Source organism: Pipistrellus kuhlii, unplaced genomic scaffold, assembly GCF_014108245.1.
Source record: "Pipistrellus kuhlii isolate mPipKuh1 unplaced genomic scaffold, mPipKuh1.p scaffold_m20_p_36, whole genome shotgun sequence".
In the NCBI taxonomy this organism is placed as follows: Eukaryota; Metazoa; Chordata; class Mammalia; order Chiroptera; family Vespertilionidae; genus Pipistrellus; species Pipistrellus kuhlii.
In genome coordinates, this window is record NW_023425536.1 from 3,465,374 (window position 1) to 3,489,084 (window position 23,711).

Genomic DNA, 23,711 nt, shown 5'->3' on the forward strand with positions numbered 1-23,711 from the left:
GGTGCACCGAGGCTAGGGGACATTTCATATTTGCAAAACGGGGCGCTATTCCTCTGCATAGGGCAGCCGGTAGAGTCCCAGCACATAACCTGCAAAGCTCCAACCATAGGGCTCCGCAGGCTCTGAGCATGGAAACCGGTAGCAGTTGGCATTAGTATTAGCTATTATTCATCTTACCGCTGACTTATTCAGATACTCAAGACAGAAAACTACACTGTCTAACCACTACGCTGTTCGCCCGAAACGAATACAAAATAATACGGAAAATAAAGATAGAAAACGACGAGGACTTTCCATCTAACTGGGCAGAAAAGCCTCACCCCCTTTCATTCAGAATTCCAACCACCGTCCAGAAAGCAGGTCCCGCGGAGGAGAAGGCTGGGGCCACTCTCAGCCCCTTCTCCTGGGGCCCAGCCTGCGTTCCAAAGAGGTTTTTGTTTTTTGTTTTTTTTTAAAGTCACACCCAGAAACTTGGCGTTTGTAACCATGGAAACCTTGAAGTCTCCCTATCAAGTCTGCATGACCCCGAGGCCCACTTGGCACGCTTGGCAAGGAATGAAGGCGTGTGTGTGTGTGTGTGTGTGTGTGTGTGTGTGTGTGTGTGTGAGAGAGAGAGAGAGAGAGAGAGAGAGAGAGAGAGAGAGAGAGAGAGAGAGAGAGAGGCGGAGTGGGAGGAGGCGGGGGAGGAGCGAGATCACACCTACCCAGCAGCCAGATAGTGGAGCCTTAGGGTGGTTTTGCAGCCAAATGACTTCTAAAGCTGAATTTCTACCCCCCCCCCCCCCCCCATCCTCACCCCCTGGCTCACTTCCCCGCGCCAGCCTGGCAGTGGCCCTCCAGGCCCCAAAGCGGCTGAAGTCGCCTGGGCGCAGGCCCTGGTCCCGCATGAGCGGCCCGGGCCCCGGGGAGGGCGGGTCCCGGCGGCGCCCGCCCGCCCATCAGCCACCGGGTCCCAAGGCCAAGTCCGCGGGGCGGGGCGGGGCGGGGCGGGCAGACTCCGCCCGCCCTCCGGCCGGGCTCGGACCCCCCCTACCCCCGGCCGCGCTGGGCCCGCCCCGCCCCGCCCCGCCCCGCCCCCTGGCGGCCGGCGGCGCGGGGAGGGCCGGGAGGTGCAGCGGGTGGACCCGGGCAGCTCGCGGAAGCCGCCCGCAGCCCAGGAGCGGCCGCAGCGGCGTGGTGTCCGCCTGGCCCCAGCCCTCGGAGCAGCCCGGTGAGTCCCGCCCGCCGGCCCGCGGCCCGGGGAGCGCGCCCGGTCCCGGCGGAGCCCGCGGCCCCTTTCGCGGCGCCCGGGCCACGTTCCCGAGCGGTTCTCGGCGCCGGCGGCCGGGGCGGGGAGTCCGGAGGCCGCGGGGAGGACCGGGGACTGGTCCTCCCGGGGACCGACCTCCGCACCGCGTCCCCGGCCCGCGCGGCACGGGGAGCAGGGCCGGGGCTGGCACGGCCCCTCGCCCCGCTGCCCGGTGTGCGCGCCGCCGGGAGCCCTGGCCGGGCTGGCAGTCCCGGCCCCGCGGAGCGCGTGCGGCCTCCGGGTAGGCCTCGCCGGGCCCCGGTGCCCGGACCGGGCCATCCTCCCCGGGTGCCGCGGATCGGCAGTCCGCACCAAGTGGCAGAGGAAAATGGGCCGGGGAAAGCAGCCCTCGGGGGAAGATGGACGGGCTGGCACGGAGCACATCCTGAGAGGTTCGGAGACCAGGGGGGAGCACGGGCTGCCTCCCCCAGCCACCGGCCCGCAGGGGGCACGTCTTCCCTCCTGCACCGTGTACCGCGCGCAGCTCCGGGCGTCAGGGCCTCTGGGACAGCAGTTCTCAAACTTTTGGGGAGACGCAAAACCCCTTTATACTCTTAAGTATGAGTGTATACTCAGGAGCTTTTGTGTATATGGGTTATATTTTTCGATATTGACCATCTAGAACAGGAATTTTTACTTTATTTTAAAACCATAGTGGTCCTGTGATAGTTAGCCTAACTTTTTTTTTTCTTCCTGAAAGTAGCCATGTTGTCCAAAACAGACTGTTACTGAGAAGAGTGAGTGGCATGTTACATTTTTGCAAATCCCTTTGATGTCAGGTTTCATAGCAGGCAGCTGGATTCTCCTATCTCCTTCTGCATCCAGTCTGTTGCAATATCACGTGTCATGTAGCCTTGCAAAACCTCCCAGTGTATACTCCTGAAAACGTGAGAGAGAGAAAGCCAATGGCCTCTCGGTGTTATTACAAAACTGGTGTTGACCTTGTGGATTCCTAGACTGCCTGGTTCCGCACGCTGAGAACCCTGGTGTGGGAAATGCCTCCGAGGCTTCAGTCACTGGCCCGGCTGCTTGTTGCGATCTTGCCTCTGAAAGGAACGCACGCCAGCCCATGTCATGGGCAGCCTTAAACTCTGCTGTTTGCCACCAAGTGCTGGGGCCCCCGCATCAGCGATGGTGAGCCCTGCTGGCCGCCTGGAGACTCAGCAAGGCTCACAGGTGGCTCAGAACTTCAACATAGTTGGCCTTCCTTCCAATAGCTTACTTTGGATTCTTCTCTGATCCCAAATCCTTTGCAATTGTCACTCTAGCCATGTCTGTCTAAGATGTGAGTTGGTTCCCCATTCAGGGCGCGTGAGAATAGGAGGCAACTAATTGATGTTTCTCTCTCTCTCTTTTTCTCCCCTCCCCCTCCTCCTTTCTCTCTAAAAGTCAATAAAAGCATATCCTTGGGTGAGGATTTAAGAAAGAAAACAAAAATAAAAATTCGCATTATATGTACATGTTATACACTGTAAATGTACATTGTGTGCATGTATGTGTATGTGGGCATTTGTGTGTCTGCATATGAACGTAAGTCATATGGGTGTATGCTTACCTATTCCATCTATTTAAAATTGCCTTATCGGTGTTTGGGTGACAGATATACGGAACTATGGAAGCTGTAGTGAGTGTGGAACGAGTAGAAGAGGACAGTGGGCTTTTACATGGTTGTTTCTCTGCCTGCAGAGTGAGCTGTCTGCATCCGGATGGCAGCAGTCCGGGTCCGACAGGACCTGGGGTCCAGAGCAGAGCCCACCCCGAGCTTCTGGCGAGCGTGCAGGGGTCTGTGTGACTGATACCAGAAGTTCTTCCCGAAAGAACATGCATGCCCGGTGGTTTTGTCTTTGCTTTCTCCGTGTGCGTTTCTGTTTGCCGTTGCATGGCCTGGAGTTTGCTGGGACCTCACTCCCCAGTCTCGGTGCTCTTGCACTTTCTGCTTGCAGAGGTGTGTGCCTGAGAGGCCCTTCCTGCATCCTTCCTGGTGCGTGGTAGGCGGGACCCCTCTCTGGGTTACTGCCTCCACGTCAAGTTCGGTCAGCACAGGTTCAGGTAGAAGTTCCATTGTCACAGACAAGTAGTTCTCTACGTCTGCCTGTCTTCCCGCCCTGCATCCACAGGGCCTCTGTGCTCCGGGCTGCTGCCCCCCCTTCGGAAAGGTCGCAGGCACACGGGCGGTTGCATCTGTGGTTACACTCTCCACAGATGGGAGCAGCCAGTGGATTCACCTCTGAGCGCCAGCTCTGTTCTTGGTATAAAGATATTTATCGACCTACTTCCCTTGCCCCAGCCCGTGCCCACCTCCGCGCTGGATTCTGGAAAAAGTAGGAGCAAAAACAGATGTGGGCCCCATCTTAGCGGAGCTTCTGGCTGGTGGTTCCTCGGGGAACTGCTGGTTCATAGAGACAGAGTGTCCCCAGGAGCCATGGTCCCGTGTGGAGAACAGTCCCCTCCCGGGTGTGCGCTCAGAGCAGGTGCTGAGAAGGTCCTAATAAAACCAACGTTTATGGCCACTCTCCTAGCCAAGAACTTCCTTCGCCTGCCTCCTCCACTCCTTCATGGAGGAAGTCACTCCTGTGAGACAGCCGGACTCTGCAGGAAAGGAGCTCCAGCCTGGCTCAATCACTGGCCCAGCCCCGCGCGGCCCTTCCTCTCTGGGGGCCTCGGTCTCCTTGCCTTTGAAGTGGGAGCTTGGGCCCCTGGTGTCCCAGGTCGGGACCTGCAGATTCTGGGGGAGCCGGTGTTTTGCTGGAGCTGGTTGTGGCACTAGTATTTGTGTGCATGTCTTCCAGCTCCGTTCCAGTGGCATCCCGTGTTCTAGCGTGGAGTGCGCCATCATCCGTGTGTTTACACCACGGAGATCTGCTCTGAGGCCAGGGCTCCCCCACTCTGCAGGTTGTTAAAAGTTTACCAGCTCACCGTTGCTGTGTCAGAGCCCGGTGATTTTCCTCTGTATTTTAATAAAAAACAGACTCTTTAGCCAGGACAAAAATGCTGGACATGGGGTGCATGGTTCAAGTTCTCCAAATTTTTGATAGGGGAAAAAAAATAGTGTGTGTTTACTATATTCTAGAATACAGGTCAGCAGACTTTACAGTAAAGGGTCCGATAGCATTTTACAATTTGTGCGCTCTCCTGTCTGTGTTGCAACTATTCAGCTCTGCTGTTGTAGTGTGGAAACAGCAGGAGGCAATCTGTGAGTGAATCAGTAAAACTTTTTTTTTTTATAAAAACAGGTGCTAAGCTTCAGGTTGCTGACCCCTGTGCTGGAATGTCAAAACAGGAGCCGTGCTTCCAGAGGGTAGTATCATTGAAAAGGAAATTCTTTAGGACGTTATGTGTGAATATTAGGGACTTGATATTCCAAGACAGACATGGCTAGAGTGACAGCTGCAAAGGACTTGGGATCAAAGAAGAATCCACAGTAGGCTATTGAGAGGAAGGCCAAGTGTGTTCAAGTTTTGAGGACACAGCCCCTGGTGGAGGAGGGGAGGCGGTGTCTGTTCCCAGCTGGCTCTCTGGAACCATCTCGGACATGCTGGGATGGGGGACCAGCAGTGTGAGTGTTAGGTGTTCGTGGGCTGGAGCGTCATCCTGTACACCAAAAGGTTGCAGGGGTTCGATTCCCAGCCAGGGCACATCCCTAGGATGTGAGTTGGATCCCCATTCACGGCGTGTGTGTATGGGAGGCAACTGATTGATGTTTCTCTCTCTTTCTCCCCTGACCCTTCTCCTTTCTCTCTAAAAGTCAATAAAAGTATATCCTCTGGTGAGGATTGAAAAAAGAAAACAAAAAGAAAAACTCTTGTTATTTGTACAAATGTTATACACTCTAAATGTACATTGTGTGTATGTATGTGTATGTGGGCATTTGTGTGTCTATATACCGTATTTTTCGGACCATAAGACGCTCCAGACCATAAGACGCCCCAGTTTTTAGAGAAGGGAAATGAAGAAAAAAAGATTCTGAAACAAATAGTGTCCTAAAATATTTTATGTGCATTAAAACCCAACATCACAGTCATAAACACATGTAATCAACCCTGTAAAGTAAACAGCAGCATTTAGAACCATTTTAGAGCCGGGCAAGCACACAGAGACCACACAGAGCCGGGCAAGTAAAAAAACTTTTTTTTTTTAAGTATATGTGTAGGCTATATTTGGACCATAAGACGCAGGGACTTTTTCCCCCCACTTCTGGGGGGAAAAAAGTGCGTCTTATGGTCCGAAAAATACGGTATGTACCTAAGTCTTATGGGTGAATGCTTACCTATTTTGTCTATTTAAATTTGCCGTATCGGTGTTTGGGAGACAGATATACCGAACTATGGGAGTTATAGTCAGTGTGGAATGGGTGGAAGGAGACAGTGGGCGTTTACTTGTTGCATTTCGTGATACCATGTCAGCCTGCCCTGCAGCATTCGAGTATTGCTTTTACAGCCTGAAAACAAAACTGGAAACGAGAATCCCAACAACCTGTATTTAAAAAAAAGAAGATAGTTATTTCTCCCGTAAAAATGTCACAGCAGCGTCCTCTCCCCCGATAGGGAAAGCCACGTTGATTGTCACATCATGGTTCTGAACGAGGGTGTGCGCTACGGGTATATGTTAACACAAAGGAATCTCGACAGACAGCTTCTCAGGCCGGAAGATTTCGTTAAACAGCAGCGTTAGATTTAAGCCCCAGATCGAAGGGTTCTTGACTGGACTGTCGCGCAGCCTTTACGGTGGTGTTGTAAATACTGTGTCACGGAGTAGCCAGGAGTACAGTTTAATAAAAAAACATATTACCCAAGAATGTTTCCCTGTGATCCTGCTTTTCAAGAAGAGGCAGCGTGTGCCTGTATGTGCGTGTGCACACGCGTGGACCCAGGCAGGGGCTCTGCCGCGCACCGCGGGCTTTTCTCTGCGTTCTGGAGTAAGCTGGCTTTCAGTGGTCTTCCCTCTGCTTATCAATGCTTTCTAGCTGGTATTAAAAACGTATGACATTGGATATGACAAGTATTAAATTGGACAGGACCAAAAATACGCCCCATAGTTACTTGTGCACCTAGTAGGAGAACAACCCGGTAGCCTGCGTTTGTCTTAGACACACTTACCGCCCTTCCTCCCGGTGGGAAGTGGGGAGACGGGGCCGAGGCTCAGGCCTGGGGAACCGAAAGCAGGCCCGCTGCCAGGCCGCCGTCACGTGTGCTGCTTCCCCGTGGAGTGGGCTCCAGCCTCCGCCCACCCTGTCCCTCCAGGTGACCCCGAGGCGGGGAAGTTCTGCATAAACACGTCATCTGAGAAGCCACCAGCTGACCCTCTCTCTCCCTAGGTCGTCTGGCCTTCATGTCTTTCTCGGCCATTTTTAATGGAACATGTCAGACATACGAAGTGGAGAATAGAAACCTACAGCTTCAGCCAAGAGGAACGTTAACATTTGGCCAATCTTGTTTCATATACACTGAGTGGCCAGATTATTACCATCTCTGAATGCATAATAATCTGGCCACTCAGTGTATATTCTATATAATAAAAGGCTAATATGCAAATTGTCCCCTCGACCAGTAAGACCAGTAGTTCGACCAGCAGGCAGGCTGGCCAACCGCCCATGTCCCCTGCTCCTGGCCAGGCTAGCCGGACCCCACCCATGCACAGGTTCATGTACGGGCCTCTAATGTAATATATTATATATACTGAGTGGCCAGATTATTATGCACCCAGAGATCAGAATAATCTGACCACTCAGTGTATACTCCTTTTTCTCTCTGACATCTTCATTTTCACCTGTATAAATGAACAGAAAACATTCTTCTTTGTTGTGTCATTTTAGTAACAAGCAGGGTCTGACTGCTGTAGCCAAATCTTTATTTTTATTTTATTTTTTTTTAAATATATTTTATTGATTTTGTACAGAGAGGAAGAGAGAGAGAGTCAGAAACATCGATGAGAGAGAGTCATCGATCAGCCGCCTCCTGCACACCCCCTACTGGGGATATGCCCGCAACCAAGGTACATGCCCTTGACCGGAATCGAACCCGGGTCCCCTCAGTCCCCAAGCCGACGCTCTATCCATTGCGCCAAACCGGTCTCGGCCTGTAGCCAAATCTTTAAACTCCTCTGCCCCAGGGTCAGCGCCGCTCAACCACCGGGTGGACCTTGAGCACCTGCTGTGCTGGCCCGCTCTCTGTGGCTGCGTTTGCTCGTCCGTGTGCATGTGTCTTCCCTCTTTCTTTCCCCACCTCCCTGCAAAGCCTTTCTCCCTGGCTACCGCTGTCTCTCAGGTGACTTTCTCATAGTCCTTATCCTGCTTTAGCAATTTGTGTGCTGATCTTAGTCTTCTGGTTAGATTTGTTTGAAGCAAAGAAGTATTTTTCTTATCTTCTGTATTACTTAGCAGTGCTTAATGCAAAGGAGATGCTCAAAGAATAGATGCTACATTAATGAGAATCAAGTCACTGAAGGGAAATTTTTTTTTTTTTAATTCTCATCCAAGGTTGTATTTTTTCCAATGATTTATAGGGCGAGTAGAAAGGAGAGGGAGAGACAGAGAGAAACACCGATGTGAGAGAGACACATCGATTGGTTGCCTCCCACGTGCCCCGACCAGGGCCAGGAGCTGGCAACCAAAGCATGAGCCTTTGACCAGAGTTGAACCAGGGACCCTTCAGTCCTTAGGCTGGTGCTCTATCCACCGAGCCAAACCAGCTAGGGTGGGAAATTTTTTATTATAAAAGAAATGCATCACATTGAAAGAAAAATTCACAGACCCTGCCTAGTACCAAGAACATTTAATGTCACCTGATTTTAAAACATTTTAAAGAATTGTGATAAAAAGACTTCAATTTGGTCTGTTACCATTTTTTCAAATACACATCTGGAGCCTTTAGTTGTTGTTTTTTTTTGGTTTTATAATGTTTTTCCTTAGTAGATAAGAGGGGCTCTGGCTAGATTTTAAAGTATCCCTAGCGTTTTAAAGTATAGATTTAAATGTCCGATAAAGAAATAGGCCATGTTTAGAATCCCCCTGCCCGGGAAGTAAGTGGAGAGCAATCTCATGAATAACAGTAGGTCCCAGGTATTGAGTTCCCAGCGTGCACTGCGCCTTCCTCTGTTATCTTGTTTCGTTACACAGCAGCCATTGTGAGCTGGGCAGAGCCATGCTGGCCAGGTATCATTACCTTAAATCTGCATAGAAGTAACCGAGGTTTAGGGAGGTAAGTGAATCTTGAATACTTACCTTTAGAAAGTGGCAGTCTGATTTTTAGTGTTGATTGGAAACCAGAGGGCTTTGAGATTATATGTTGCAAACATGCAAAGTCAGGGAACTATTTTTCTGAGCATTGTATTTTTTTGGGAGACATACCCTGCTCTTGAGGCAAATATGCATGTATCCCTTAATGCGATCTAACTACTAAAGGGACATCACACTCTCTGAGCCCATCCGTTAATCAGGTTCCTTGTGTTCTGCTCTAGTCTTTGCTTTAAAAGTTATCCACCTTCTCTGATGAGTTAGCAAGGCCAGTGCATGCGTGCTGGTGTGAGTCTCATTCCGTTCTTGACCTCAGATGACTCTGGGCAAGCCCATGTTTGGACAGTGTGATTTGCAAAAGCAGATGTTTACGGAGCACTTCATTATTCTTTATCCTCACCCTCCTTTTCAGACAGTTATTGTGACATTACAAAGCACAGTTCATGCCATGGCATCATTCACAAAGAAGCTGCGTCAGTGTAAGACAGTGCCCTCCTGCCTAGTTGCCAGGTTTGGATTTTCAGTTGGGCGGGGAGGGGTGAAAAATCATTGCTGACGGTCTGTTCTGCACAAGAGCTGCACAGGGCAGACGTACCAAAGGTACAGTTGTGTAATATGGTGGGGCCCGGCCTGCCTCAGGGTTAGCCTTCAGGGTGGTAGGTTTTATAAAACCCTGTTTGCCCAGGTAAGAAACGAGTTACTTTATTTGTGCTGGTGGCGCCTATCCTGTTGACAGCAGCCCACCCTTTAAACATTATCTATCATAGTCGGAACCGGTTTGGCTCAGTGGATAGAGCGTAGGCCTGTGGACTGAAAGGTCCTGGGTTTGATTCCTGTCAAGGGCATGTACATTGGTTGCAGGCACATCCCCGGCGGGGAGTGTGCAGGAGGCAGCTGGTCGATGATTCTCTCTCATCGGTGTTTCTGACTCTCTATCCCTCTCCCTTCCTCTGTAAAAAATCAATAAAATACATTAAAAAAAAAAAGTTATCTATCATATAAATGTTGTCCAAGTTAAGGATGATTTAGGGGAGATAGAGGTGACTAGCTAGTCCTCACATGCGTACCTTTGAGTTTGAGGATCATTGTAATGTGAGATTTAATTTTTTCATTCCACTTGGCTAATTTGAGTCCTTACGTGAAGAGTGACTGTAAAATGCTGTCACTTGGGCAGCCCTGGCACAGAGGGCCTCGGTCTGACGCCCAGCTTGGCCAGGTACCAGTCACTAGACCTTGGCAAGTTACCGAACCGCCCTGATCCTCAGCACCACGGGATGGCGGTGGCTCTCTCGCGAAGTTGTCGAGAGACCAGGTCGCACAGTGGGGGTGAGGCGCCTGGCACCCCGCAGGCTCCCGGCACATGCCGGCTGCCCAGTGCTGGTGGAGTGATGTGGCACTCATGGCATCATGCCTGGTGGTTGCTGCTGTTCTGTTTTCTGTCCCAGCCCAGGGCTCCTGAGCTCCAGGCCCAGGTATGCAGTTGCCTGCTGGATGTCATCACCCCAAATCCACCCCACATCCCGGTTCCCACGTTAGTCATCGGTCCTGCCAGCGTGCCCGCGGGAGGGACTCAGGTGCCCTCCCCGACCGCTCTGTCTTCAGGGCTCACCCTGTGTGCATCCTGCTTTCCTCACTCTTCCTGGGATCCTGAACTTGTCTAACTCGAAAAGAGAGCTTCTGGCCCTGGCTGGTTTGGCTCAGTGGATAGAGCATCGGCCTGGGGACTAAAGGGTCCTGGGATTGATTCTGGTCAAGGGCATTCGCCCCAGGTTGTGGGTTCAGATACCCAGTGGGGGGAATGCAAGAGGCAGCCGATGAATGATGCTCTCTCATCATTGATGTTTCTATCTTTCTACCTTCCTCTCTGAAATAAAAATAAAAATAAAAATATTTCTTTAAAAGACAGAGGGAGAGAGAAAGAGAGAGAGACTCTGTTCTCTTTTCCTGGTATGACTGTAGTAGCACCTTAATCTGCCTCCCTGCCACCGCCCTGAGTCAGTCCCCGCCACTACCAGGCTGATCTCTGACAGGCACATCAGGAGTTGGAGACTGCAGCTTAGAACCCTTTACTGTGCATCCTTGTCTTCCGATGAGTCTGAACGGTCTGTGACGTCCTGTTCCTCTCGGCCCTGCCCAGCATGCACCCGAGGATTCCCACAGGGCCCTCCTCCAGGGCCTCTGCACGGGCTGCTGTCTGCCCGAGGTTTCTCTGCCTGACTCCGTCCCGCTGCGTCCTTCTGGAAGGCTCCTGCGAGGTGTTGCTGTGGCTGGAGGCCTTCCTCACAGCTCCCAGGCAGGCTAAGGTCTCCCGGAGGCTCCTTCATCACCCTCCCTCTGCCACCGCCTCCCGGCCGGTCTGTGTGTGACTGCAGCGCGAGGTGCCTTTTCCCCCGTGTCCTGGTGGTCGGTCCATAAGTGTCCTCGCTGAGCTCCTGAACCCACACCAGGCCCTTCTCCCAAACAGTTCCGCCCCCAGATGTGTCCTGGCCTAATGCCACTCCGTTACTTGTCCCATCGTTGACCAGTGAAGGGGCCTCTGCATGTGGATCTCATGCCACCGTGCGGTGGTGCCCTGAGGGGGACCAGAGCACAGGGCTTGAGAGCTGGGCCTTCGCGTCGGGGAGGGGTGGACTCGGCTTGGAGTTCTATTCTCCCTGCAGCACGCCTGGGGCCTGGTTCCCACCTCAGCTCCTGACCACAGCTGCGCTGCTGTGGGGCCCGAAGCCAGGAGATCGGGTCCCCCCACCAGCTGCCTTTCTTCTGGAAAACCAATAAGCACAGGGTTTATACCTCATGCTTCTGGGAGCATGACTATCATTAGTCATCATTCTTTTTTATTTTTTAATATATTTTATTGATTTTTTACAGAGAGGAAGGGAGAGGGATAGAGAGCTAGAAACATCGATGAGAGAAAAACATCAATCAGCTGCCTCTTGCACACTCCCCACTGGGGATGTGCCCGCAACCAATGTACATGCCCTTGACTGGAATCGAACCTGGGACCTTTCAGTCCGCAGGCTGACGCTCTATCCACTGAGCCAAACCAGTTTCAACGTGAGTCATCATTCTTGAGTCCACGCAGTTCTGAGGTGGGTGGGGGCGGGTGGCTGCTGAAACTGGGTGCAGTCATGGAGATAAATGCTGCCCTGGGGGACTGTGGCAGCCCTGCCCGCAGCCTCTGGGGGTGACACTCTTCCTCAAGTCTGAGCTGGACAAGTTCAGGAATCTGTGAAACGAGTGTGGGAGCTTGAGGACACCAGGCTGAAAGGGTGCAGCCTAACATGCTCTGTGACACTGACAGCACAGCTGCCTGCCCCCTACTCCTGCTCCCGGGCCCGGGGTGCGGCTGGCCTTGGTGGGTGTCCCTGCACGCATCCGTTTGGACGCCCCCTGGTGACGGGGGATGCTGCAGGGGAGGGGACCCACGTTCTAGGAAGGGCTGAGGACTGGCCGTAAGGAGGAAAGGAGGAGGTCGGGAGCAGAGCCCGGGCCGGGTCAGGACCCCTGGTTCTGAGGAGGCCTGTCCAGCTTCTTCCTTTATTTCCCGGCCAAATGTTTCCTGACCCCAAGATGCCTTTCTTTTCTTGTTGCATCTCTGGGATTATAAATCCTCAAGTTCACCAAGACTTTTGGGGGAAACACTGCTTCTAGTAGCCCACTATTCCGTCCTTTGAGTTAGAGCTAATGCCTGGTATACAGTGAACCTCAAGGCTGTGTCGGGCGAGCCTCTCCCCTTTGGGAATCGCTATGATATTGTGCCGCCTCGGTCGCAGCCTAGAACTCGGGAGCCTGGAAGAGGCAGGGGTGCTCCTTTCTGGCCTGAAAGAAAGAGCAGGGGCTGCTGGGTGAGGGGTGCAGCGGCCGCGGCCTGCAGTCTGCCTTTGGCAGCGGCTGTGCAGTCTGCCGAGTGAGTCACGATCATTTTAGGATACATCCTGGAAATTTCCAGTGTTACTTAACGACAAAGTTCAGAAGCAGAAGGGTTCGCTTTGAGGAAGTAGCCACTTTTTATCTTACAGGCTGATTTCTTACCCAACTTGAAAAAATTCAGATGTTGGAAATATGCAGTTTAACCAAACATAAAGCTAGGAGAGTACTCTGTAGTTTGTCTTTAGTCAAAATCACTGGAGTGGCCTCTCTGCTCTCCTCTTGACCTCTTTTTTTGCACTCTTTCCTGCCTTTCTCAGGCCTACCTCAGGGCCTTGGCACATGACCTGACCCCTCCTCCACATGGCATGTGACTTTTCTCTCTTCCTTCAAGGCTCTGTTGCTGTGGCTCCATGTCAGTGAGGCCTGCTCTAATCTCCTGACGTCCCTCCAGGCCAACACTCCCCACTGCTGTCACCCCGCTTTCTCCACACAGCTGCTCCCTGTCTGACGTTTGTATATTTACTTATTTATTTAGTTAGTTTTTCTCCTTCCACTAAGATGGGAGCTCCATGAGGGCAGGAACTCAGTTAGTATTGTTCCTGGGTGTATCCCTACTGCCTGAACAGTTCCTGGCATGTGGATACTATAAATATGTATTGAATAAATAAGTCGGAATTTTTTTCATTTGGAAAGGCCTTTTTAGATCATCAACTAACCTTATGTTACAGATTAGGAAACTGAGGGACAGAAAGGTCATATGGCTTATTGAAATGAAATTGTATCATTTAAAAGCTGTTGTAACTCTTTAAAAGGCCTAGGAATATATATATGTGGAGCATTCTGGTTGATTGTCAAGTAGAAAACAAACTAACTTAAAAATTTAGCAAAAAGAGACAAGCCGTTATGTGATGGCAAAACTTTCTGATATAGAAGGCAGACTCCTGTTCATTTTTAAAGAGTAAAGTGCATTTCTTTCTCCAACTGCCTCTTTCTCTTTTCTCTTTCTCATTCTCTACCAAAACAGGCAATGGTTCTTATCACTTCTCTTGCAAAATTCTTTTGATCACAAGTATCACATTTAAGAGATTTTTGTTTTATTTTTGTTTGTGTTTTTTTTTTAATTACTTTTTATGATTCTAAGAAGATCAAAGAGATAATCTGGTTTCTGGAAAAATTCAGAGCTATTTGGGCTGCTCCAGTTTCCTAGATGCATCCGCAAGCAAGTGATTTCTAGCTCCCTGCTTGGCGAAAGAACCGAAATAGCAGGCTGTGGTGGTTTGCTGGCCTGAGCGGTCCTGACCTCGGTCTTGTTTATGCTCACATAGACATCCTTGGAATCTCACTTTTGTCAAAAAGTTGTTTATAAGTAGAATGACACTCAGATACATGACCGTCAGTTTAGGAGTGGGACCAATTAATTTCTCTTTAAACAAACAAACAAACAAAGCAGCATATCTGATTTTTATAGTGAACTGAATTGAACTCTAGAGATGTAGTGATATTGGACTTGGGAGTTGGAAGCCATGATAATTCAGGTGGGTGTTTTTAGGAGAGTGAGAAGAGAGGAAGAGAAGTGGGTAAACCACATGAAACACAGAAGGAACTCTTTTTGTTGTTTTCATAAATTTTAAAAATCTACTCTCCTGGAAACTGACATGTATGCACACTCTGTACCCCCTAAGCCCCCTGCCCCCCAGTAAGCTCTATCCTCCCACCCCTTGCTGACCAGGTCCTGCTGCTCAGGGCCACTCCTCTCCTCTCCTCTGCTCCTTCCCACAGGTGCATGGAGCTGGCTGTGGGGCCCACTCATCTCTATGCCTCTCTCTATGTCCCTGACAACATAGAGGATCCAACTTTTGACAGCAGGGGCAGCCAAGTCTTGGACTTACATTCTCCAAAGGCAGGAAATGATCTGAAGAAGTGAATCTTATTTCATCTGATCACTGGAGTTTGGCTAAAGTCAGCCGACTGTTCCAAACCTCTCTACAGATCTGGCTGTGCCAACACCCATCACTATGTGGCGTTCACTGAGGCCCGGGTATAGGGTCTGAGGTGGTCTTCTAGCAAGCGTGATGGTGTCACAGTGTTCTGCCCACATGCTGTACCCAGGCTCCCTCCGAAGGCCCACGGGCAAGATTGCTGCCTGGGCGAGGACGTTCAGTTTGGTTACAGATGGCAAAGCCCACTGACCAGAGGGATTGTGCCCGGGTCTTAAGCTAATGGACCACTTACCCTGCTCTCCCCGTCTAGGTTCACGATGTACTGAGCATAGGCTGATACCGTACATCAGGTTTCAGGGCCCACCCTTCATGTGAAGGGGAATCTTGTAGAATGCAAGTCTGAAGATCAGAGAGAGGCCAAGGGCAGTCTTTGCTTCTCCGGGATTAGAGTCTCCTCCACATTGTAAGCTCAGACAAGTCCTCTCCGGAGGCCATCTCAGTGGCACTCAATTTGGCCTGTCTGGCAGACACGCAGTTTACGTGAGAAGAAATTCAGATGTCTAACAGATAGAAAAGTATTCATCTTCACTAGCAATTAGAGGAATACCCAAGATTCGCTTTTTAACCCTTCAATTTGGCAAATGGCAGAATGGAAAATTATGCTGCCTGGCTTAGGCAACTCCAGTCGCGGCCTCAGACAAGGGTCCCAAACCTGGAACCGCTTTCTCAGCTCCCGGGTGCTGTGTGGCAGGGGAGACGGGCAGAGCCTTCTCCCGCAGTCCTGCTTCTAGGAATTGAAAGCTCCGAGTTTATTTTAAGGAAATGGATTAAGAACCTGTTCAAAGAAAAGCATACAGAGGCTGTAGCATTGTTCGAATGTAAATATTTGGAAACAACCTACCAGCTCATACACATTCAGTAGAAACTGTACTTTGGATTTTTAATTTTGATTTTTTTCTTAGCTAGTAATATGCAATATGATACTGTCTCAGGATGCTGGGCGGCAGTAATGTGATGATTTTGCCCAACTGTAGGCAAATGTGTGTGTTCTGAGCATGTCTGTAGGCCTGGCTAAGCTATGTTATTCAGTAGGTTAGATATATTTAAGTACATTTTCGACTTAGGATTTTTTTCAACTTGCAATGGTTTTATCAGGATGCAACCCCAACATAAGTTGAGGAGCGTGTGTATTTTATTAAGGATTTAAATAAATTGTTATATATCTGAATGACAGATTTTTATGGTGTAGTTAAAAGTTATATTAAATATCATATGGTTGCCCTATAAAGATGTTTGTGGTCTATTGCTGCATGAGAAAAGCAATTTACAGAACAATGTGAACTTTATAAAATGTCATCTGATTGCCCTATAAAGATGTTTGTGGTCTATTGCTGAGCAAGAAATGCAACTTACAGAACAATGTGTATTGAAGTCTGATCCATTTTGTTAAGAAATTCAAATACATTTTAAAATCGTGTTCAATGAAACCGCAACCATAATACAGATTGGCTTTTCTTTTTGTTTAGCTGCATTTTTTAGCATTTCTACAATGAGCATCTGTTTCTCAGTGTAATATTTTTAAAGGTACCATTGCCTACAGAGATGTGGTTCAACAGCAAGCTTATACCTGCTAGGATTCCCTGGGAAGGAGAGGGGATGACGGGCTGGGGGAGAGGAGGGTGCAGCTTGGATTGACTTGTGTGAGGATGGAGCTGTCCATCTGAAGTGAAACATGAGCCACTTCACTGCGTTGGTGGATAATGGAGGATACATTTTGGGGAGCAAGGTGGGCTTATCTAGAAAGTAATAGGATCAGATTTACTTTTAAAGAAATCCTCATCAGACATTCTTAAAGAAAGAACTATATATTGTAGTTCCAGAAACGTTGTGAACTGTTTTATCTTCTTTTCAAAGGACGTAGCTGTCAAATTCTCATTTTATAGAGACTATGCCTTCCTGTGTGAAATATCCTCTGAAGATATTTATGTGAAAATTGAAAATGGCTGTTTCAGCTTTAAATAGTAAATAGTAGTAAATGAACCCATGCTTATGAAAAATAGAATTTGGGTTATATTCAGCCGTGTATAATGTAAAAAGTTAAAGCCCTTTCCCCGTATGGAATTTATTCTTCTTCTTAGGGATAATCAGTGATAACTTTAATCTTTCTTTTTCTATGCATTTTCAATACAGTGGTATATGTGTGTGAATGAATATATACTAAGAGTCTTGAAGGTTTTTAAACTTAAACTTGATTCTAGTGTGTGTGTGTTTATTTATATATAATATATACATATACATATATACATATATATATATATATATATATATATACACATATACATACACACACACACACACACACACATCTTTTCTGTAACTTTTTCTATTTCACTTACTATCACTAAGTGTGAGTCCGGGCTCACATGTCTTATGTTGAATCTGAGTAAAGAGTTGTATGTTTGATGTTTTATTGATAAAGTTGGTTTGCCCTTATTCTTGGGAATAAACTGTTCGCTCAGGACAGACTGTCAAAACTTAACCATAAGCTGTTTTCCCAAAGCTTAGCTATCCGTCAGTTCTCTGGAATTCTGAACCCCATGGAAGGTTCTGTAAATGATAATAGAACTAAAAGTGCCAGAGGACTGTGGTATGCCTAAGGAAGTCCTCTACTAAGTTGTTTTTCCCTGCAGGAAATCTATATCTCATCGGAGGGAAAATCAGTGCTAGTTTCTTCCATTTTCCTGTGACCCCAGGCAGTCACTGACCTCAGGACCTGGCTTTCCCCATCAGGGGAATCTTTGCAGAAGACAACATTCTCAGATTCCCACTCACACGTCCTTATCATCTGAAGTCACAAATCTCTAGGGTGGGTGTTGGGTTAATGCCTGTTCACGCAGGCACAGGAGAAGGTGCCTCCACAGGTCAAAAGGTCAGTTGGCTGCAAGACGGGCTGTAGTTGGGCAGGAACCCCAGCTCTGGACTCCCTCCACCTTTTTGCTGGGAGCATGGCTCATCTGTTAAATATCTCAGACCTGCCTCCCTGTGCCTAACATTTAATATGTTCCATGATTTAAGTTAAAAATTCGGTGTTTGACACTCTCTTCCCCAACCCCACTATTCCAGGCACAAAATGTACCTGTGATGGCTGGGATAGTTTATCCGTCACCTCGCTGGTGATTCAGGAAGGCTTAGCTTTGAAAGTCACTGTTTCTCAACCAATTGTCAATTGTCTTGACTTTCGAAGGTAGACTAGATAGGGAGAAGGGCTTGCGATGCAGTCACGTGTGTCTTTTCGGATTCCTTTCCTAGAAGAACCGTTCGCCTGTCCCACATGACTGTCTGGTCAGCAGCCCCGCATTCTGAAGGCGGGTGTTCAGGGAGGACAGGTCCTGAATGAGCTCCAACCTCAGAGCTGAAAAGATGCTATTTCCTCAGCTCTCCTTTCCTCTTCCTATTTGCTTTTCTCCCTTTCCCCCCAGGCAGTGCCACCTCATTCTGCGGGACAGGAGAGGCAGCAGCCCAAACGTATCTCCATGCCTCCTAACGCTTCCCCTTCCAAAAGGATAGGGCAATACTCCCTTCCTAAAAAAATCACACGGACTCTCTCATTTACTATTAATAGATTGAATGGGGAGAAGGTAAAACGAAAAAATGTGGGACAGAGCAGAGCAGAGGAGGATGGGAGATAAGAAAAGAAAGGAAGTGACACCGGTTGGTGCTTAACGTGAACGTGGAAAGCAGGCAGGGCTCCCTGGCCAGTTGGTAGGGTTCCTAGACTAACCCCCATCTTGGGGCAGTTTGGGAGTCGGCAGGAGCACGGCATCACTCACGTTTGGGATGGGTAGGATTCTGGGCAGGGAGGAGCCCAGGGAGCACTGGATTCTGCTCTGAATCTGGCGGTTCCCAAGCGAAGGTCTTTCCCCTCCGGGCCTCCTTGGCATGCTGTGTTGGCTTTCTCTCGGGATTGCTCAGCACTGGGCCTCCTGTACCGGGTGTGAGAGGAGGGTCACACAGTGAGGGGGACCTTGGCGTGGCTCTGGTTTCCAGAGCGCTCCAGCCTCGTGTGGAGGGGTGGCTTCCCAGCTTCCAAGCAGATCCATTTGTGGGGAGACGGGACGAGCCAAAACACAGCTGCTGCTCTTGCCCCCGACTGTGGCTCAGTCAAGGGTGGGGGGACAGGTAACAATGGCTGCGCAGACCAAGGCTCTGGGTCACCCCTGAAAGGAAGTGAAGGCGACTCCAGGCAGGCAAGACAACAGTCCTGCCATTTCAGCTGCTGGTTTTTGGGGCAGGAAAGTTCAGTCCGGGGCAGAAGCATCCCTGACAGACCAAAGGGATGGCAGCCATTTTAGATTCTCCAGAACTCTGTCAGTGGAATGGTTTCCGAGCCCACAGGTTTGTAAACTCCTTGAGACAAAACTAGCCTGTTTCTCCTATGTATCCATGTGTTTTTGTTTTGTTTTTTAAATATATTTTATTGATTTTTTACAAAGAGGAAGGGAGAGGGATAGAAAGTTAGAAACATCGATGAAAGAGAAACATGGACCAGCTGCCTCCTATACATCCCCCATTGGGGATGTGCCTGCAACCAAGGTACATGCCCTTGACCAGTATTGAACTTGGGATCCTTCAATCCATAGGCTGTCGCTCTATCCACTGAGCCAAACCGGTTAAGGCTATCCATGTGGTTTTATCCTTCCTGTTGGGGTCCTCATTTAGTGGGATAAATGGCAAGTCTCTTGACTTTGTGTTCCACTTCACCTTAAACGCGCTCTCTCCTCAAACACTGAAGCCACGGTGTCTCCTTGGCACCGGAGGTCAGTATTGCTTCTTCTCCCTGAGATCCCCATTCACTTAGCCATTCCTCTGCCTTTGCCTCTTCAGCTTTTGCTCCATCCACTACTCTTCCAGTTCAGATTCCGCTGTCCAGCGCCCGCTTCTCACCTTCACCAGTTTCCTGCCTGACTTTTCTCTGTCTGGCTACCCTACCATCCCTCCTGGCCAGGGCACCTGTCAGTTCAGGTTGGGACACAGGTCACAGATGGACCAGCAGTCAAATGGGGCCCACAGCCTGTTTGGTTGGCCATCGTGGGGCACAACACACAGTAGTTTATAAAACGTCATGTACCAGCATCTGTAAGTCAAGGAAGTGCATGTAAAAATCCAGCCTTCCTACCTCCGGCCGTGGCTGGAGCCAAAAGGCTGCCGCCCCTGAGACGGGCACACACTGCCCAGGCTGCCGCCCCGCTGCCGCCCGCTCTGCGTAGGTTCCCTGCCTGGGCCGTGGAGGCATTGTGGTTGTGACCCCTCTCTCCTTTGAGCTTGGCCCTCCTTTTTTTTTCTTTTTTTTTCTTTTTTTTCGTACATTTACACACCTCTCCTGGCACATCGCTACCTCCTGAATTAAGTGTAAGCTCCTACTCCACAGTGTCCACCAGTGGTTCTCAAACTGAAATGTGTCTGAAACATTTGGGAGATTAAAAACTGATTCCTGCTACACACACTCCCCCTTCCCCGGCCCCCCCACTCCCAATCAATTATGATTTGGTAATTCAAGGGGGATACTCAGAAATACTCATATTTAACAAGAAAGATCCCAGGTAATTCTAGGCAGATTCTAGGGCACATATTTAATTATAAAAGCATAATTAAATGCTAATTAGACTGGACAACCGAACAACCTTCCAGATGTCATTCTGGACATCCTTCCTGACGAAGTTGCTGTGGTAGGGGCCAAGGCAGAGGCAGTTAGGGGCAATGAGGCAGGCAAGAGAGTGGTTAGGGATGATGAGGTAGGCAGGCAGGAGAGCGGTTAAGAGGCAGTAGTCCTGGATTGTGAGAGGGATGTTCCACTGCCAGTTTAGGCCCAATCCCACAGGAATTCCTGCAGGATCGGGCCTAAACTGACATTAGGATATCCCCCAGGGTCCTGGATTGTGAGAGGGTGCAGGTCGGGCTGAGGGACACCCCCCCCCCCCATGTGAATTTCATGCACCGGGCCTCTAGTACTTTTATAAGCACAGTTGAGTATGTTCCATTGTCCCTTGCTAGCCTTTCTTCGTTTCAGTTCCAGAATTCTTAAAGAAGGAAGTGGATTGGCCCAAATTGAGGCAGATACTGTCCTCCCCCCATGATGGCAGCTCCTACAACACCCACAGGGACCAGGGGACAGAAGCCATTCCCAGGAGAATGGCTTTGCTGGCACCCAACCCGCTCTTTCCTCCGGCTTCTTTTGCCCAGCAGGTGTCTGGCTTGTCACCCGTGCTGGCCTCAGGAGGGCAGGGGCTGCTTCTCAGCCAGCTTCCTCCCCCAGAACTACCTAGCACTGGACTTTAAACACAGTATTATATGTACAAAGCCCTATTTCAAAGTTAGCTCTATGTGTACACAGCATGTTACAAAGCCCTATTTCAAAGTTATATGTGTACACAGCTAAAAATGCAAAACCATGCAAAGGGGTTTATGGTAAGACTGAGTCCTCCTTCCCGATCTAATTTGGAAACCTCTGTCCCTCTTAAAGGAACCAGTCCCTTTTATGTCTTGATGAAGATAGGGACCTGTCTTTGGATAAAAGACCCATTTGTAACTTTTTATCTCCACAAAGAGTTGTTTGCTATACATTTTTTTTAATACATTTTACAGCAATATGTTGATCATTTGTATTAGTCATCTCTAAATTATATTGAATATTTACTCATAAAATTTTTGGATCAATTAGGGAAATGTTACTATTTGTATCTTAAAATTAACACTGTTGGGGAATGGATTCATTAAAGGATTTTTGCCCAAGGGATAGGAATAGAGAGCAAGTATCTGTCGCTCACCCCAAAATGTTCCGCTCTAAGTTGTAGATATGATTTGAAATCGCTGTTTATCTGTGTGGAAGCCACAAACAATGTCCTCCCTTGTTCACTGCTTATCCTATATAATAAAGAGGCAATATGCAAATTGACTGTCACTCCAACACACAAGATGGCCACCCCCATGTGGACACAAGATGGCCACCACAAGATGGCTTGCAGGGGAGGGCAGTTTGGGGGACCAGGCTGGCAGGGGAGCAGTTAGGCATCAACCAGGCTGACAAGAGAGGGCAGTTAGGGTTGACCAGGCTGGCGAGGGAGGGCAGTTAGGGTTGACTGGACCAGCAGGGGAGGGCAGTTAGGTTGGCAGGGGAGTGGTTAAGGGGTGATCAGGCTGGTAGGCAGAAGTGGTTAGGGGCAATCAGGCAAGCAGGTAGGTGAGCATTTGGGAGCCAGCAATCCTGGATTGTGAGAGGGATGTCCCAGATTGGAGAGGGTAAAGGCTGGGCCGAGGGACACACAGACACACAGACACACACACACACACACACGCACACACTGTGCATGAATTTCGTGCATTGTGCCTCTAGTAATTTATAAAAAGAGAAATTCTGCCCAGTGCTGGGTAGAGGGTCTCCTGCAAACCTATCATTGAAGTTTGGGCCTTGATGCCACCACAGTGTTACCTTAAAGATTCCCTGCTGTGAACACTCTGTTGTCGTCAGATACAACAGTGAGTCAGGAACACTTTGACCAGCACATTTATCATTTACTTACATTGCTGCAGAGACTTACAACAGAAAGCAGTGGCTTTTAAATCCCCATTTCCAAAGTCCACGTTTTATACAGTTGCATAATATTACCTGTCAAGCGAGTCATGAGTCCAGCTCAAAGGTCTGTTCAAATAAACAGGATTTACCATGAGACACATCCTTCATTTCACTTCTTTCTGTTTCTTATCAGTGGGGAAATGTTTGGAAATTGTAGAAAGAAGAAAAAAGAAGTTTGGGACTTGATGCTCTCTTCAGAGGTGAATGCTGGGTTTCACAATAGCTTCACAGAAACCCATTTTATTTGCTAAGATCGTTCATGTATTCATTTACGTCCCACCTTCCTCTCTGAAAAGATAATGAATGATTTCTTGAAATAAATGTGTACCATAATTGTTTTAGAAACAAACACTCATCAAAATAAAATGAGGTCCAGCTCTGAGAGTAGAAATTAAATGTTCTTGTTCCTTTTCAGGGACACATAGCCATCAGGAACCATGAGCAACCCATTTGCACACCTCGCTGAGCCGTTGGATCCTGCACAGCCAGGAAAGAAATTCTTCAATTTGAATAAATTGAACGATTCAAGATATGGTAGGTACATGGCTCTATGAAGTAAGTGCTTTGGCAGCAATTGGTATCTCATTTGCATAATAATTATGCTATATAATAAATTAGCTTTTAGGAGAGTTGAAAAAGGCATAGCAGAGAACACGTCTTGGGTTAAGCTTTATAAATACACACACACCTTGGATTGCTCATTTTTAAGTAGTAGTAATGATGATATTCATGTAGCATTTACGTAGCATTTTATAGGTTATGGAGTGTTTGAGCATATGTATTATATCATTTAATCTGAGTGACAACCCTAGAGATCATATTTATAAAGTGCAACAAGTGCTGAGGAATCTGAATTTCAGAGAGAGTCAATGACATGGTCAAATAACAACTTTGTGGTTACACAGAATAGGATTAATTCCAAATCCTGTGCTTTTCTATCTTTATACTCTTGTCTTTTCCAGATAATATTGGGGAATAATTTCATATTTCAGGATAGAACATTTCCTTTTTAAATGAGCAAAGTAGTTTTCTTATGAATTACCATTGTTTTATCCTAGAAACCCCAGTTACTACACTATATGCTGTTTGGGATTTTATTTCCTTGGAGAGATGTATGTTACTATACTTAATTATAATAATTGTAAAAGTTATTTTCTCATTTCTTGGACATTAGTTTTCATGAGAAATATTTCTCTGAGTATGTGTGTTTCATTTGCTAACATATAATACATTAAATATCTACATTGATTTCTTTCATGATCTGTGAGGCAACCATTTATTCTGAAAGAATTAACTGTAATATTTTGTTTTTGCCTAGTGTGTGGGTATTTTCTGGTACTGAATTTGTCCTAAATCCATTCAATATCTTCAATACCTTCACATTTTAAACTTTTAAAATCAGTTTACATTTACCCTCTTTCCCTGTTGGAAAAATAGTCTAATGCCTTATATCAAGAGTAGAGGCCCGGTGCACAAAGTTTGTACACGGGTAGGGTCCCTAGGCTGGGCCACCCGTCAGGGCTGATTGGGCCCTCTGGCTGCCTGCCAGAGCCTTTCTTCCAGCTGCTGGGGCCTTCCTTCATTCTGTGCTTCCCCCTGGTGGTCGGCACACGTCATAGCGAGTGGCCGAACTCCTGGTCTGGTCAAACTCCCAAGAAGACACTTTACATATTAGCCTTTTATATATGTAAATTATATAGAGATGGGCTTTAAAGATCTCTTAAGATAAAGAGTCTCATGATTTTTGTTTGT

General features: G+C 48.3%; 1 protein-coding gene across 1 annotated transcript in view; it reads left to right on the forward strand.

Annotated features, from left to right (window-relative positions):
* Nucleotides 1-1,070: 1,070 nt before the first annotated feature.
* The window catches only part of ACO1 (aconitase 1), a 63,317-nt gene continuing 40,676 nt past the window's right edge, over nucleotides 1,071-23,711 (forward strand). Inside the window, exons 1-2 of the mRNA XM_036461312.2 lie at nucleotides 1,071-1,210; nucleotides 22,375-22,493. Coding sequence (XP_036317205.1) covers nucleotides 22,397-22,493 — 97 coding nt within the window. The 5' untranslated portion in view covers nucleotides 1,071-1,210; nucleotides 22,375-22,396. The remainder of the gene's footprint in view (nucleotides 1,211-22,374; nucleotides 22,494-23,711) is intronic.